Raw genomic sequence first — 13,232 nt, forward strand, 5'->3', positions numbered from 1 at the left:
TTGCCGCTCTCGACAGCATCTTCCTTCCCTTCAGCAGCGTGGTACATTTTCGACTCATATAATTGACCGTGAGCTGTTTTGCGCTGGGGGCTAAGTGCTGCAAGAACGCCCATGTGCCGTGCTTTCGGTACACGTTAAAGAACCCCAGCTTTTTAATATTAATCATCCGGAGTCGCCCACTAAGGCATGCGTCATAATCACATCGTGCCTTTGGCACAACATTACGCTCAGGTTTAGTTTTAGTTTTACGCTCAAGTTTAGACTGTAAATATTTTCTGTAATGTTATCTCACGCGTATCACGCCAAATATGCCATCGCTCTATCTTATATCAGGTGTTGCCGCAAGGATATCTATAGGCATCTATATAGAAACTGCCCATATACTGGGTGTTTCTGCGAAGACCTTAACCAATTTTTAAAGCTCCTCTCTTGTGGCAAACCGCTCATTTCTAAACTTTGAGCTGTATTTGATTCCCAAACAGGCGGACATTACTTGCACAAGAAATCTAAATCCATACTCGACTATATAACGAAAATCGCTAATTACATATTTAATTACTTTATGGCACATACTGCAATTTACAAATCTTAGCCGGTGAGTTCGCAGGGCGTATCCACATAGAACAAATTTTCAAAATGTCACCAGTTTCGAGATATTAATGCCAGAATTATGGCGGCTAAATACATGGACGTCGTCCCATTCACTTTCGTGCTTCAATGCGTAAGACGGCGTTCTCTTTAAAAAGCAAGAAAGAGCAACAGCTCATTTTTACTTTTTACTTTTACTGCACATATCTCGAAACCGGTATACCATCATTCGTGCCCGCTCCAAGTGGATGTGCCTTGCAAACTCGCTGGCTACGATTCGCAATCTACAATTTATGCCGTAAATTAATTAAGTAAAAAAATGAGCAATTTTGAATAAGTTTTCGGTTATGCATTTCCATTTCTCGGGCGAGTTATGTCTCCGCCTCTTCGATTAGACCAGCAGCTCAATGACTAGAATTGTGCTGTCTGCCACAGGCACTTTTTAAAAACACTGCGTAAATTTCTCGCAGAAACACCGAGTGTATATATATATATATATAATATATTGATAACACATCGCAAACTATACAGTCGGCAACTTGCATTCTGAGCTGGCAACGAACTGAAGTTGCTATATATACATAGTCATCCGCGTGTTGTGCGTTCTTGGCTCTGTGTTTTCGTCTTCCTTGATCTGTATTTCACATTTAAGTTCTACAGTCTCGCATGATTTACCGCATTGATGCGTGGTATACACAATCGCCGGATAGCTCCGATACCTTATTGGTTTTTGGGAACGCGTGGCATGCATGTGATTCACTGTCGGCGTGCACAGATTGAGTGGCGGGCGAGTCAAGATAAATGAGAACGCGTATGTGTCCGTTTTCATGTTCGCAGTGTCGCAGTATTTGTGAATTGACGTGATTCAGCGGGGGGACGGACGTTCAAAGCTATATACGAGGGCGTGTAGCATGTTCAGCCCGCCCGATCACTTGACATCGAGTATATAGCTCATTCAATGTCAAATCGTGCGCATAAAAATGTGTCGTCATTTCTTTTTACTTTCTGTGTGGTGTTGTGATTTCGCTTCATGCCGACGCTATAGTCATCCAGGGCTGGCATTCACAAGAAACGTCTCGTAGAATATGTAAGTGCCATCTACGATTAGCCATATCGGCGCGGATCGACTTTCTTTATAGCATGCTATAATGTCTGTCATGAGTGGCAGGCGCCCGAACGCCGACCATGTCAGGAAACGATGTTGTGCAAAATGACGTTTTAAATTAAATTAGATTATGGGGTTTTACCTGCCAAAACCACTTTCTGATTATGAGGCGCGCCGTAGTGGAGGACTCCGGAAATTTCGACCACCTGGGGTTCTTTAACGTGCACCTAAATCTAAGTACAGCAAAATGACGTTTTGCGAATGCCGACCCTGATTTTCTTGTGGTCCATCGCGTGTCACTTGCAGATTAAATTTGTTACGGCGAACGCAACTAAGCTATACTCCGGTATGGATATATCTATATTTGAATCAGGATGCGAGTCGCAGCTTACATACAGTCAACGAAAGGGGCACGATAACATCTCACAAGGCTTGCAAAGATAATCTGGAACGTATTTTTAGTTTACAGTACACAACGGCAAAAAAAAAAAAAAAGATTGTTTTTCTTAGCTTTGTCGAGTGCGTGAATAATAATAGCTGCGTCACAGTGTGAGTACACGCGCTCTGAATGTTCGGTTAAGACGCATCGAGGAGCTGTCGAATAAGGGATGAGAACTGTGCAGCCTCAAAAAGCGATGGGGCTTAATCGTTTTTCACGTAACCTGTACTTGTGAGGTGTGCAAACATGGCTCTTTTGTTCTGCGCGCGCTGCCGTTGCCTAAGTCAGCCGGCGCCCCCACTGTATATATGCCCCCGTGCCACGCGCCATGACGGGCGAGGCGGGAGGATGCTCCGCTGTTATCGATCCAAGATGGCTGGCTCGTGTTTCGCGTGGGTTGTGGTCACGGCGCGCTTTGCTGGCACGATCTCCTCGTCGTTGACACCTTTCCTCGGGCACAAGGAAATGCTTTCAAGGTTGGAGCCTCGTCCAGCGTTGTTGCTTTTGAAAATTTTGGCTGCGTGGCATTTGGCTATAGATCGAAATACCATTGAAAGGAGCTGTTTACAGCTGGAGACGGAGTAAATCGCGTTGTTGATGCCAGCGTACAATTGCCGGTTGTGTTTTGTAGTTAACTTTTGCCGTACTGTTTAAACTGAACACGACACGTTCTGTATATGCATCTCATGCAAGCAAATGAAACCTCGTATATTAATAGTGCTTGTCGAAATATTCAGCTCATCTTATCTCTTTTAAGCTGATTCATTCACGACAGTGTAATTCGTGTCTGATTATAGGTTCTTGTGACTCTAGACGCCTGCACACACTCTGTACGTAAATGTGCATTGTTATTGTAATGTGTAATTCTACGCGTTGTGTTTTAATTATTTTAGCAGCGAGGGATCTAAGTGTTCTATGTTATATTATGAATGGACGACTGTATCAAGATGCTGTACGCGTGAGGGCTTCCAAGTTGAATTCACTACACCCCTTCTCTCTTCCCTCTCTCCCGTCCACTTCAGCACACAGTTCATTTGCATACATTCGCGTTCTAGCAGTGCGCTATACTTTGTTGCACTATGTATATGTGCATACCCAGGCGATGAGGTATCGTCATAAATCTTACGCATAAAGTTTATTAACCGTAATTATACGCTGGATTGAATATATTGATATGAATTTTGATTCGTCCTCAGCGCCTAGTTTTTGCTCTTCATTAGAATAGCAAGTTCCATAGAGGCATTTCTTACTTCTATGTTGAAGATTGCGTTCTTTGGGACGGCACGTCACTTGATTTTGACTTCCACTTGGAATGTTTTCTTTGTGAGTGATGTCTACGTATACTGTAATCTAGCTATATAGCTATAACAAGCGTTGTATGCTTTCTTTCACGATTCTCCGAGAAAACGTCTATTTCAATATTTTTATCGCTCTTGCATCGGTCAGCCCTGAAACGCACACAAATAATGTGCAATATGGGTCTTATAAGAACAATTTACTATAGTTACAAATTTCGCTTGGTATGTGACTCTGGTCTCTGTGGCTTTCTGGTGGATTTATCGCGACAGTCATAAGGAAATGTAGCGTCAGTATAGCTCACGCACGTGACCATGTACCAGGAATGTCACAGTCGCTTCCACCCGTCGCTTCAGCTCTTCGACACGGTAAGATGCTGCTCCCCCCCCCCCCCCCCCCCTCCCGTATTGATGGTTCTATGTTCTCAGCGAATTATTAGATAACGCAGTACTTCTTTAGAAGTATGGCGACAAATAGAGGTCCATATATATCCTCCCCAGGTTAAAGTTTAACTTCATCAAGGGACTTTGGCTAAGTTTACCCTGGCAATTCACTGACTATTTACGTCATTAAGAAATGTCACTAGAATAGTGGCTAGGAGTTCAGAGTTGTCGTTCAGGTGACTGAAATCCCGCGAAATTTAGCTATACTTTCTCGCAGTGTTCCAACAGGGCTGCTGAGACTGCATATAAATTGAAGATGCCGCAGAGTTGCATCGTTATATGCTTCCCCCGAACGCGACGTTTTCTTCATTTCTTTATGTCTCCATCAGTTTCTCCTAATGTTCAGCTTTTCGTACTGAGAGATCTGTTCTCGTGCATGCATGTGCGCCTGGCTCTATAGGTGCTGCCATGGCTTTCACGTTGAATCGCATACGTTGGGAACACACGAACGTGAACCTTATCGACCGTGGAGCCACGTATTCTCTAAACGGCGTGGGACGGCCTGTGTCTCACCCGTCACGTCGTGCAGACAAACAACGGCACAGGCACTGTGCGGAACTCTGCACTTGATACGAAGCCCATCGTAGAAAGTGCGCTCGCGGTGAACCCGTATTTTTTGTCCCTCGCTTTTGAGGGATATATACTTTCACTTTCGCATGTCATCACGTCCATATCGCGATGACTCGCAGGAGCCGCTTGTACCCTTCACTCCAAGGCTAATAACCCTGCCACGGGAACTGTGTGATTTGATCTGTCACATCCGCTTCCGCGTGCATATGTATAACCTATCGGCGCACACTGATATTGACATCCCGGTGAGGGGTCGATCGATAGTATATATGGCCTATTGCCTTGCCTGCATGCGCTTCGTGAAGTACAGTATACATGGGTTCACGAGCACGAAGATACCCCGTTTGTGATGGGAATTAAAAAGGCACGGGCGTATGAAAACAGAGGATTCGTATTCTAGCAAGCTTTATTTTTCATTATATAGTATTTCTTTTTCTCGCTTTTCTTTTTTCTTCACAACAAGTCTGAAAGATGCCAACACGACAAACACATGTAAAGACAACAAAGAATAAAAGTTGTTGCACACTTTTGTTTTCCCTAGCCTTTGAACGCGCGCTTGCACGACAAGAGAGACGTCGCGTGGTGGCACAAAATATTCGCGTTCTAGCTTAATGAGCTATATATCATGGCACCAATGAATACGGCTGTACATCCTGCAGTAACGATAACAGGCATGAAGGTGAACAGGGATATAGATAACAGAAGATGAATGAGAATGTTCTTTTTAAACCACAAGCTGTGACGCCACTTTTGTTATTCTGTGAAGGCTGTGTAATTAATTCATTGTCCGTTTTCAAGGAGACGCGACATACTCGCATGCTTGTTTCTTCCGAAAGAGTTCGCTAAACGGGAAAACAGCTGCACTGTTCACCCGCATCCGAATGCAGTTTGGCCCGAGTGCACAATTGACGTAAGTAGGTCGAGCGCAACATGCTAATAATATCCGGCAATTTTAAAGCTGCAAGCCTTCAGTTACAATTAACTCGTTCAGAGGGGTGACCCTTCCAAACGTGTGTGTGTGTATATATATATATATATATATATATATATATACACGAAAGAAGTCACCTTGTCCCTCTTGTTCAACGAAAATTAGTCTTCGCTGTTGTATAGATGGGGGAGCTGCCACGTCCCGCGTGTTGCACATGCTATACGCATATACGCACCGGAACAATGACACATCTAAATTGGAGGGTTGCCGTGTGAGCTTCATGCCTGCGACGCACTGTTCTATTTTCTATTCTATTCCCATATATGACGCTGTCATGTCCTGAAGCGGCCATATATATATATATGTGTGTGTGTGTGTGTGTGTGTGTGTGTGTGTGGAGGATATCCAGACAGTGTTGGTATAAGTAAGTACACGGGCTCTGAGTATGTTAGACTGTGACTGACTGACAGGCTCTCGGCAGCTTGTATAGGTCGACGGCCTGGACAAGCCAAGTGATAAACGATTGACCGGTATCAGGTGTAAACATGCCCAACTATAGCTTCAGGTGTTGAACTACATAGTGTTTAGACGGTATATCTACAGCGCACTGCTACGACAGATGCAAGTGTAATTATGCGTGGCAGCCATAGTTGCTGCTGCAGTCTCGCTCTTGTTTCGCCGTAAGTGAAAGGCCAATATTTTTCGGTGGCGATTTCTGCACGGTAAACTAAAAGCACGTTTCTTTTTCTTCTGGCGATGTTTTTAAGGTGAATACAAATTAGTATATTTATCTGCACTGCTCTCTAAGTAGTTTTTCTACAATGTAGAACAGGTTCAACGTTACACTGAGCTAGTTGTGCATGCTGTCTACGCCTACGAAGTATAGGCATTTTCGCATAAAATTGTTTCTGGGACAGCAGTTATCCCTAGAGAATTACGAGGCTGGATAGGATAAATTACATTAAGTATTTTGGACTACGACAATGCTATTAGTCGTTTAAAACTAAATGTTAGATTCGCTTGCGTAGTCTGCGTAGTCTGCGATTCGCTTGCGTAGTCTGTCCGATCGCTAACATCTGTCGTAACATCATTAAGGACATATCCTACTGCAGTGACTCGTCTATTGCATGGCATCGTCTTTGCGTTTATTTTTGCTAAGAACGACAGTCTTCGAAAAGTATAAATCGAGGACAGCTCAGAAATGTCACACACAGTCAGCGTATACATCGCCACATGCGACCTCTCTCGGTGACCATGGTAAAACTATCGAGCCTTATCGGGACTAGCCTGGTGAGAGACCACGTTTATACATACATCTATAGCACAGGGATGCGACTTCGACAATAAATACCTACAGCGGGCGTGCGGAGCGACTACTCTGAAGGTTGGAACAGAGCGCGATGGTCCTTCCTGCAGTCGTCTTGGTCCATTCGTTGCCGTTTCGCTGGTCGCGAGGTGGGGAGCACACGCACACAGCGCTGCTTGACGCTGCGCTACGGCCACCGTTCCATTTTAATGGCCCACCCGCGGACACGCGGAGACACTGCGTTGAACACGAAACCGTGTGGTCACCGCACTCCGGGACACACGGACACCGCGCTTGGGTCTGAGAACGCGAAACCGGTCGGGGACCACTGCGTCCGGCAGGTTGGAGACAGTCCTGAGTGGCGCACCGTGGGGAGCGCGCTGACCAGGGGAGTGGCGGGTTGCACGATCACAGGCTCTTCATTCGACGGCCCTATGTGGCGCCGCCTGAATGTACACTTTATATTAGCAGCGTCAGTTCAGAGCTTCTCCAGCGACCTGGGATTCGTGAGCAGCTCGCGCGTGAGCCTCCACGTCTGCTTGGCCGCGTTCTCCAGCGCTCCGGCCGACTTTCCCTTGAAGAGGTCCAGGTGGGGCAGGAAGTAGTGCGGGCAGCGGCGGCACTGCAGGCACGAGATGAGCTGCAGCAGGATGCCGTTGAGCCGGTCGCCGAGGCACGCGTCGTCCCACTCGAGTTCGCGCGGGTGCTTCTCGCACTCGTAGAGCAGCAGCGTCTTGAGGTGGTACGCGGACACCGGGTTTCCCGGCAGGTCCAGGTGCCGGTCGCGCAGAGTCTTGAGCACGCTCAGGCAGCGCCGGCGGCAGCCGCCGGACAGGAGCCTGTTCTCGGCGTCGAGGAAGCAGAGCACCCACGCGTCGCCCTCCATGGACGACTGCTTGCCCTGTAGGGTGGCGCACTCCTTGGAGAGCAGGTCGAACCCTTCGGCCTTTACCTCGGCCACCAGGTTTGGGTTCGGCCACGGGATGTGCGCCACGGGCCAGTGGGCCGCCGACCGGGGCCAGAGTCCCGCGCAGCGGAATGCCGGCGTGATCTGGACCACGTAGCGCTCGCGGATCCGCAGCCGCACCTCGCTCGTGTCGGCCAGCATCTTGACGCTGTCGCGGTAGCTGCACTTGTCGCACGCCTGCGCCACGAGCGTCTGGAACCGCGAGCGGATCTTGCGCGCCGAGAGGTAGCCGGAGGCGGTGATGAACTCCACCCAGAGCGACATGGAGCGCTTGCGGCCGTCGCTCAGCTTGAGCACGGCGCAGCCGGGCAGCGTGCCGTCGTCCACGAAGTTGAACACGCCCATCTGGTTCAGGTAGAGCACGGCCTCGAACTCGGTGGGCGATATTACCTCCATGCCCTCAAAGTGGCCGTTGCAGTCGTTCAGCGACGAGATGAATCGCGGCTCCTGCACCTCGACCTCCTTCAGCACGTCCTGCACGACGCGGCACACCTCGCGCAGCGTCTTGGCGACGCCCGCCTTGCGCGTCTGCACGCGCTCGCCGTAGAACTTGTTCAGCTGGTAGAGGAGCTTGGACTGGGCGCCCATCATGTCCGACGGAACCAGCATGGTGCGCCTGGGTTGCTGGCCGCGGGGCCGCGAGCAGCCACGAACTCACGCGCCTGCTGCTGCTGCCTCTCGTGCGTCTCCGGCCGGCGTGCTCGTCGCGCTGCGTTTCGACATGGAACGCGACGGCGGGAGGCAGCAGCGATCGCGGCGCGGGCGAGGCCTGCCTCTCCCGAACGACCGGCCCGCTCCGCCCATGACTCCGCCTCCGTGGCTGGCGCAGTGCCGCCGGGGGTCGCACTCCTCCTCCTCCTCCGCCCGTGCCGCGCGCCGGACGGCCGGCGTTGCCGCTGGCGCGCTGAGCGCGGCGCGACGTGCATCGCACGCCTTCCCGCCGCCACATCGCGATAGGGCTCTGCTGTTCGCTGCCCTCGGCTAGGGCTCCGGCTGCTGGTCAGTGCAGCTTGGGGCTGGCTGTGTCTATTACTTGGGGATATCCATGCCAACCGCGTGTCCCATCATTGGCCTTGCCCCTTTCAGTCGCTTCTTCAAAAGTGATACGGCGTCAACTGTCGACGCATGCCAAGGTTCCGTGTTCATCACTGGCAGCATGCAGCACTCATATTCGCCAAGTCTGCCAATGAGCAGGAGGAGCAAGAACGGGCGCGTTCTGATTGCGGGCCAGCATCATCGGTGCACGCGTGTAATAACCGGGAACAGCCTGCTTTGAATTCAAAGACTGCATTGCATCCCCATTTCTACAACATATGTTGTCTTTGCAGGAACGGCGAAAAGAAAGAGAGATGGAACATTGCCGTCATACTACATGAGAAGAGGCTTAGTGAAGCTGAGCTTCTCTTGGATGGCGGACGTCGTGGCGCGATTACTGCACAGCGTCGGCACGCTGAAATGGCTTATTAGGTACTTCGTGCTCCCAACTATTTCGCTTCGTTCACTTGTCAGCAGCCTTCTGCTCCTCATGACGGCAGTGTAGACACTTCTGCAACGCCACCCTGATAAAGACGTTGTCGATCAGCACTTAAGGTTTCCCGCCACGCCAAGGCGTGTATTGCATCCAAGACGCACTGCTATACTCAATGGCGCCGTATATGAATTAGGGATCAAAGTCAAATTGTTTTTACACCCGAACAAGCTTTCTGAAACAAATTGTTGGGTGACTTCTATGAAATGCGCAACTTTTCATATTTTTGGGTGGACCACTTCAATGTGGAAATTACAGCCGAACACGTGACAAAATTGCAGTTTTGAGACTTTAAGATCATTGTTCTCCAACATTTCGTGATTGTAGCATGTAAAAATATTTCAGCTAATTATCTGGCCGCAAGGCTGCCTAGAATAGTTCACAGAGTAGCTTTGGATTAATCTGAAGTTCTCATTTTTAAAAATCGCGGGAATGCCCCATTGCTCGCACTCTACATGCATAAAAACCAAGTTGAGGCCTACGAAGAAGAGTGCGTAAGGAAGTACTATATTTCTGAGTTAATGAGCTGGAATGTTCACTTTCACTGATTCTTGTTTTTTTATTCTTTTTTTCTCGTACATCATACTTTGCTTTAAAATCAGCAGAATTCAAATGGCGCTCAGGCGAGCAACATTTTTTTTTTTTTTGCACGAAATATTTTGAGAGTGCGTTTCTTTGAACCTATCATAAATTGCCCACAATTTAAAAAAATAAAGAGATAGAAGTCGGAGAGGTTGTATATATAGTTCCTGGCTGGTGCGCTTGTCGTGAATGACCTCTCTGCACGTACAGGTTGTCAATTAATATTGGCATGCGGGCCTACATGTTACTGTTATGATCGACCTGTCAGGTGTGAGAAGCATTCAAACGGGCTGCCCCACGTCAACATAATTGTCCTCTTCTCCGAATCGACGCCACCTCGTTTTCCACGAGGTGACACAAAAGGATAGAAGAAGAAACCGAAGGTCAAGAAGACGTCACGCTTTTCCTCGAGCTGACACAAAAGGATATATAGACGCAGAAACCAAAGGTCAAGACGATGTCACCCCTTTTCCCTGAGCTGACACTAAGGATGGGCAAAAGGGGAAGACAGGCTCCGGAAGAAGAAGGCGACGACGACAGGACCGCCAGAGGTTATTTACGGCCGTGCTTGGCCCACGTGTTAATAAGAACCGCTCGACACTCAGATGAGAGTCACATCAATGTAGTCCTCTTCCCATCTGACAACGGCACCAATGAAGTGAATACAATCTTTTCTACTTTTTTCATCATCACGATACCTGGCTTCGTCGTCATTTCCTGAATATTGCGGTGAAGACCCACCTCACTCGGTCGAGAGTATATCATTACCTTGAGGCGCATGCCCTACCACAGCTGCGCTTGTTGTCTGTATACATTGTAGTATAAGAGAGTGCAATTGTATAAGGGTACGATATTGTTTTATCCAGTTGGATTTAACCAACGTTTTACTGCACACAATTTTATTTATGGATAATAATATTCGTGGTGAATTGGGCAACCACCGCAGTCACTGTACGTGGGTAGAAAACCTGTCGCGACGTTGCGCGCAGTTAATATTGCAGAAAGAATAAATCATGTCTGTTAACATGTATAAGAGCCGAAATTTCTTGGGGAGAGTGCAGAAAGAAAAACGGTATATGCCATTTTTTTTTCTTTAGGTAGAGCTCTCGAGAAAAATCGAACATTAGTACGATTAAAGAGAATCCAACTGATCTTGCTTGCTGAGGAAAGCTGGGCTCCACATTTCGAGCAGTTACACAGAATTTCAGATCTGTACCACTGTAGCTTTTGTTTACGAAGCGCCAATTTCTATACGTGAAGAAGCGTATAATATGATCATTCGGTGCGCTCCTAGAGGAAGCGATTGTCCTTGCAAGCAGAAGTATACGTTATACACTTCGAGCAGTGGCTCGTGCAGAACCTTACATCCGGGAAACGTCACCCGTGCCTCTTTTGGCACGTCAACACATTCAGTAACCTGCCTGGGTCAGGAGGTAAATATCATGTGTATCGAAGGAAACCTGACAAATTCACACACAACTCCTGACCGCTTCTGACTATTCATAATGCACAAGCTATATCTGAAGGGGTCCTTTTCTTAATTTGGATAGCGTTCTCGACTAATTCATTGCTGGGACTTTCTCGAATTTCTTTTTATTTTTTTTATTTTTTATACAGTGGTGTACCATATAGCATGCTTCATCTTTCAACGCTACCAGGGCGAAAAGCTTCCGTGTCGGTTCATTACGGTTGTTCACTGTATTTCTCCTATACAGTCCTACACACATCAACTTAAACATCTTTCGCAAGCACTTTATCTCCATGGAACTGAAAGGAACATGCAGTCGGGGTCATCGCCACGCCCCTAGAAGTCGCGGTCATTGTGGTCAGGTGGCACTCGGCGTCCATAGAATTAAGAGCTTGGAATACGTTTCACCCGCTATGTGATAAAGAGTCCTCGTGGCGCACATTGGTGCCTTTATTTTTTTTTTTTTTTTTTACATAAATTGCTTTCCACCACCGCAAACAATATCATTCGTATATGGTAACTCTGATAAGCGTCTACTCAATCGAAAAGTTGTATCGACAACAACTGGATATATATTGTCTTGCTTCATTATAGGGAGCTCAGAAATTAACTTACATCTGCCAGAACGTACTTGAACCACTGACGGTGCGAGCTCTCGTGAGACGTCTGCCATTGTCTGTTTAGCTCTGTGGCAGCAGGTATGCAAAGTATGCAGAACCGTATGGTAACAGAGCTTTCTTGCTTCTAGGTGAAAACATACAATTCAAATAACGTATAAAAGAGGGATTGCAATGAATTGTTACTGCAATGGACTGGAAAGAAAGCTGTCACCAGACTATTAAAAGTAGCTTTGACATACAATTCCAATGTATGAAAGCCATAGGGTACCCTCAGCGCCTTTTGAAAGCGGTGGCCGAATCGCTGCTTCAGAGGCTTAAAGTATAAACCCCATGCAAGCGATCTTGCACGCGACAGCGACAAGCGGCGCGATGGAGATGGCTGTCGCGTTCGCTTGTCGCCTACAAGTTGTACCCCATGCAAGCGATACGCGAGCGATGACTTCGAGCGACGTCGGCGACGTCTCCCCAGTGTTGCCGGTATGAGGGCAGCAATATAGGCGCCGAAACTAGCGTGACGCGTGCTTTATTAACTTAAGTTGATGTGTTTTACTGTAAAAAACAGCATAAAATATTTTTGAAAGTCTTGCTATAGGTTCTTATCCTTGCACTTATAAAGATTCAATCGTTTGCTCGTTCCGTGCGACAATCGGAAGTACTTGAGTTATGTACATCCAGTTCCGGCTTTGCGCTATTGGCTAGTCGCTCATAGCACTTCCGGGCGACGAGCGACGAATTCTAGATTTGCAGAACCGAGCGATCTGTTCACGCGACGGCCCGATCCGTCGCTCGAAGCCGTCGCGCACAAAATCGCGCTCATAGGGTTTAGCCTTAAGAAAGAACGTACGAAGCTGGCAGATGTTGGGGGAAGTGGACGTATAAGAAACTCGAAGTCGTGCTGTATATACGTGCATAAAGTGAGCCACAATATCAAAAAGGTTGCGGCCAAGCAGGGAGTAAGTGTAGTGTTTTCTGCCCTTTGCAAGCTTTCGGGTCTGTGCTCGCGCATTTCTCGAGGCAGGGCAAGGAACCCGTTTGCACAACGCAGCACGAAAACCGTTTCACGGCATGTGTCGCACGGGTGGTGTATAAGTTCCCTCTCACATGCGAGAAAGTTTGCATAGGCCAAACCGGTCGATGTATTAATGACCGGCTGCGTCAGCATCACTCCTCCCCAGCCGGGGTCCGATGACGATGCAAACTTGCCTCGCCATTGCAGTGAATGTGGCTGTTACCCATTGTTCAGCAACGTAACGATTCTTGGTAGAGGCAAGGGCAAAGAAGAGCAAGAAATCCTGGAAGTGTAGTACGTCAGTTTATTAGGTGAAGAATGCATTAGTACAACCTCGGTGCGCTTACTTGAAAAAGAATGAGCTTTTTTATAGGTCGGTC

General features: G+C 47.8%; 2 protein-coding genes across 3 annotated transcripts in view; one reads left to right on the forward strand and one right to left on the reverse strand.

Moving 5' to 3' along the window:
- Nucleotides 1–13,232, forward strand: part of rg (A kinase anchor protein rugose) — a 346,775-nt gene that overhangs the window by 238,382 nt on the left and 95,161 nt on the right. The gene's annotated exons all lie outside the window — the stretch shown is intronic.
- Nucleotides 4,830–8,482, reverse strand: mab-21 (nucleotidyltransferase mab-21). The gene has a single exon (XM_050183000.3). It carries the CDS (start codon nt 8,252–8,254, stop codon nt 7,157–7,159), a length of 1,098 nt encoding a protein of 365 aa, XP_050038957.1. The 5' UTR covers nt 8,255–8,482; the 3' UTR covers nt 4,830–7,156.

Source organism: Dermacentor andersoni, chromosome 4 (genome assembly GCF_023375885.2).
Source record: "Dermacentor andersoni chromosome 4, qqDerAnde1_hic_scaffold, whole genome shotgun sequence".
Lineage (NCBI taxonomy): Eukaryota > Metazoa > Arthropoda > Arachnida > Ixodida > Ixodidae > Dermacentor > Dermacentor andersoni.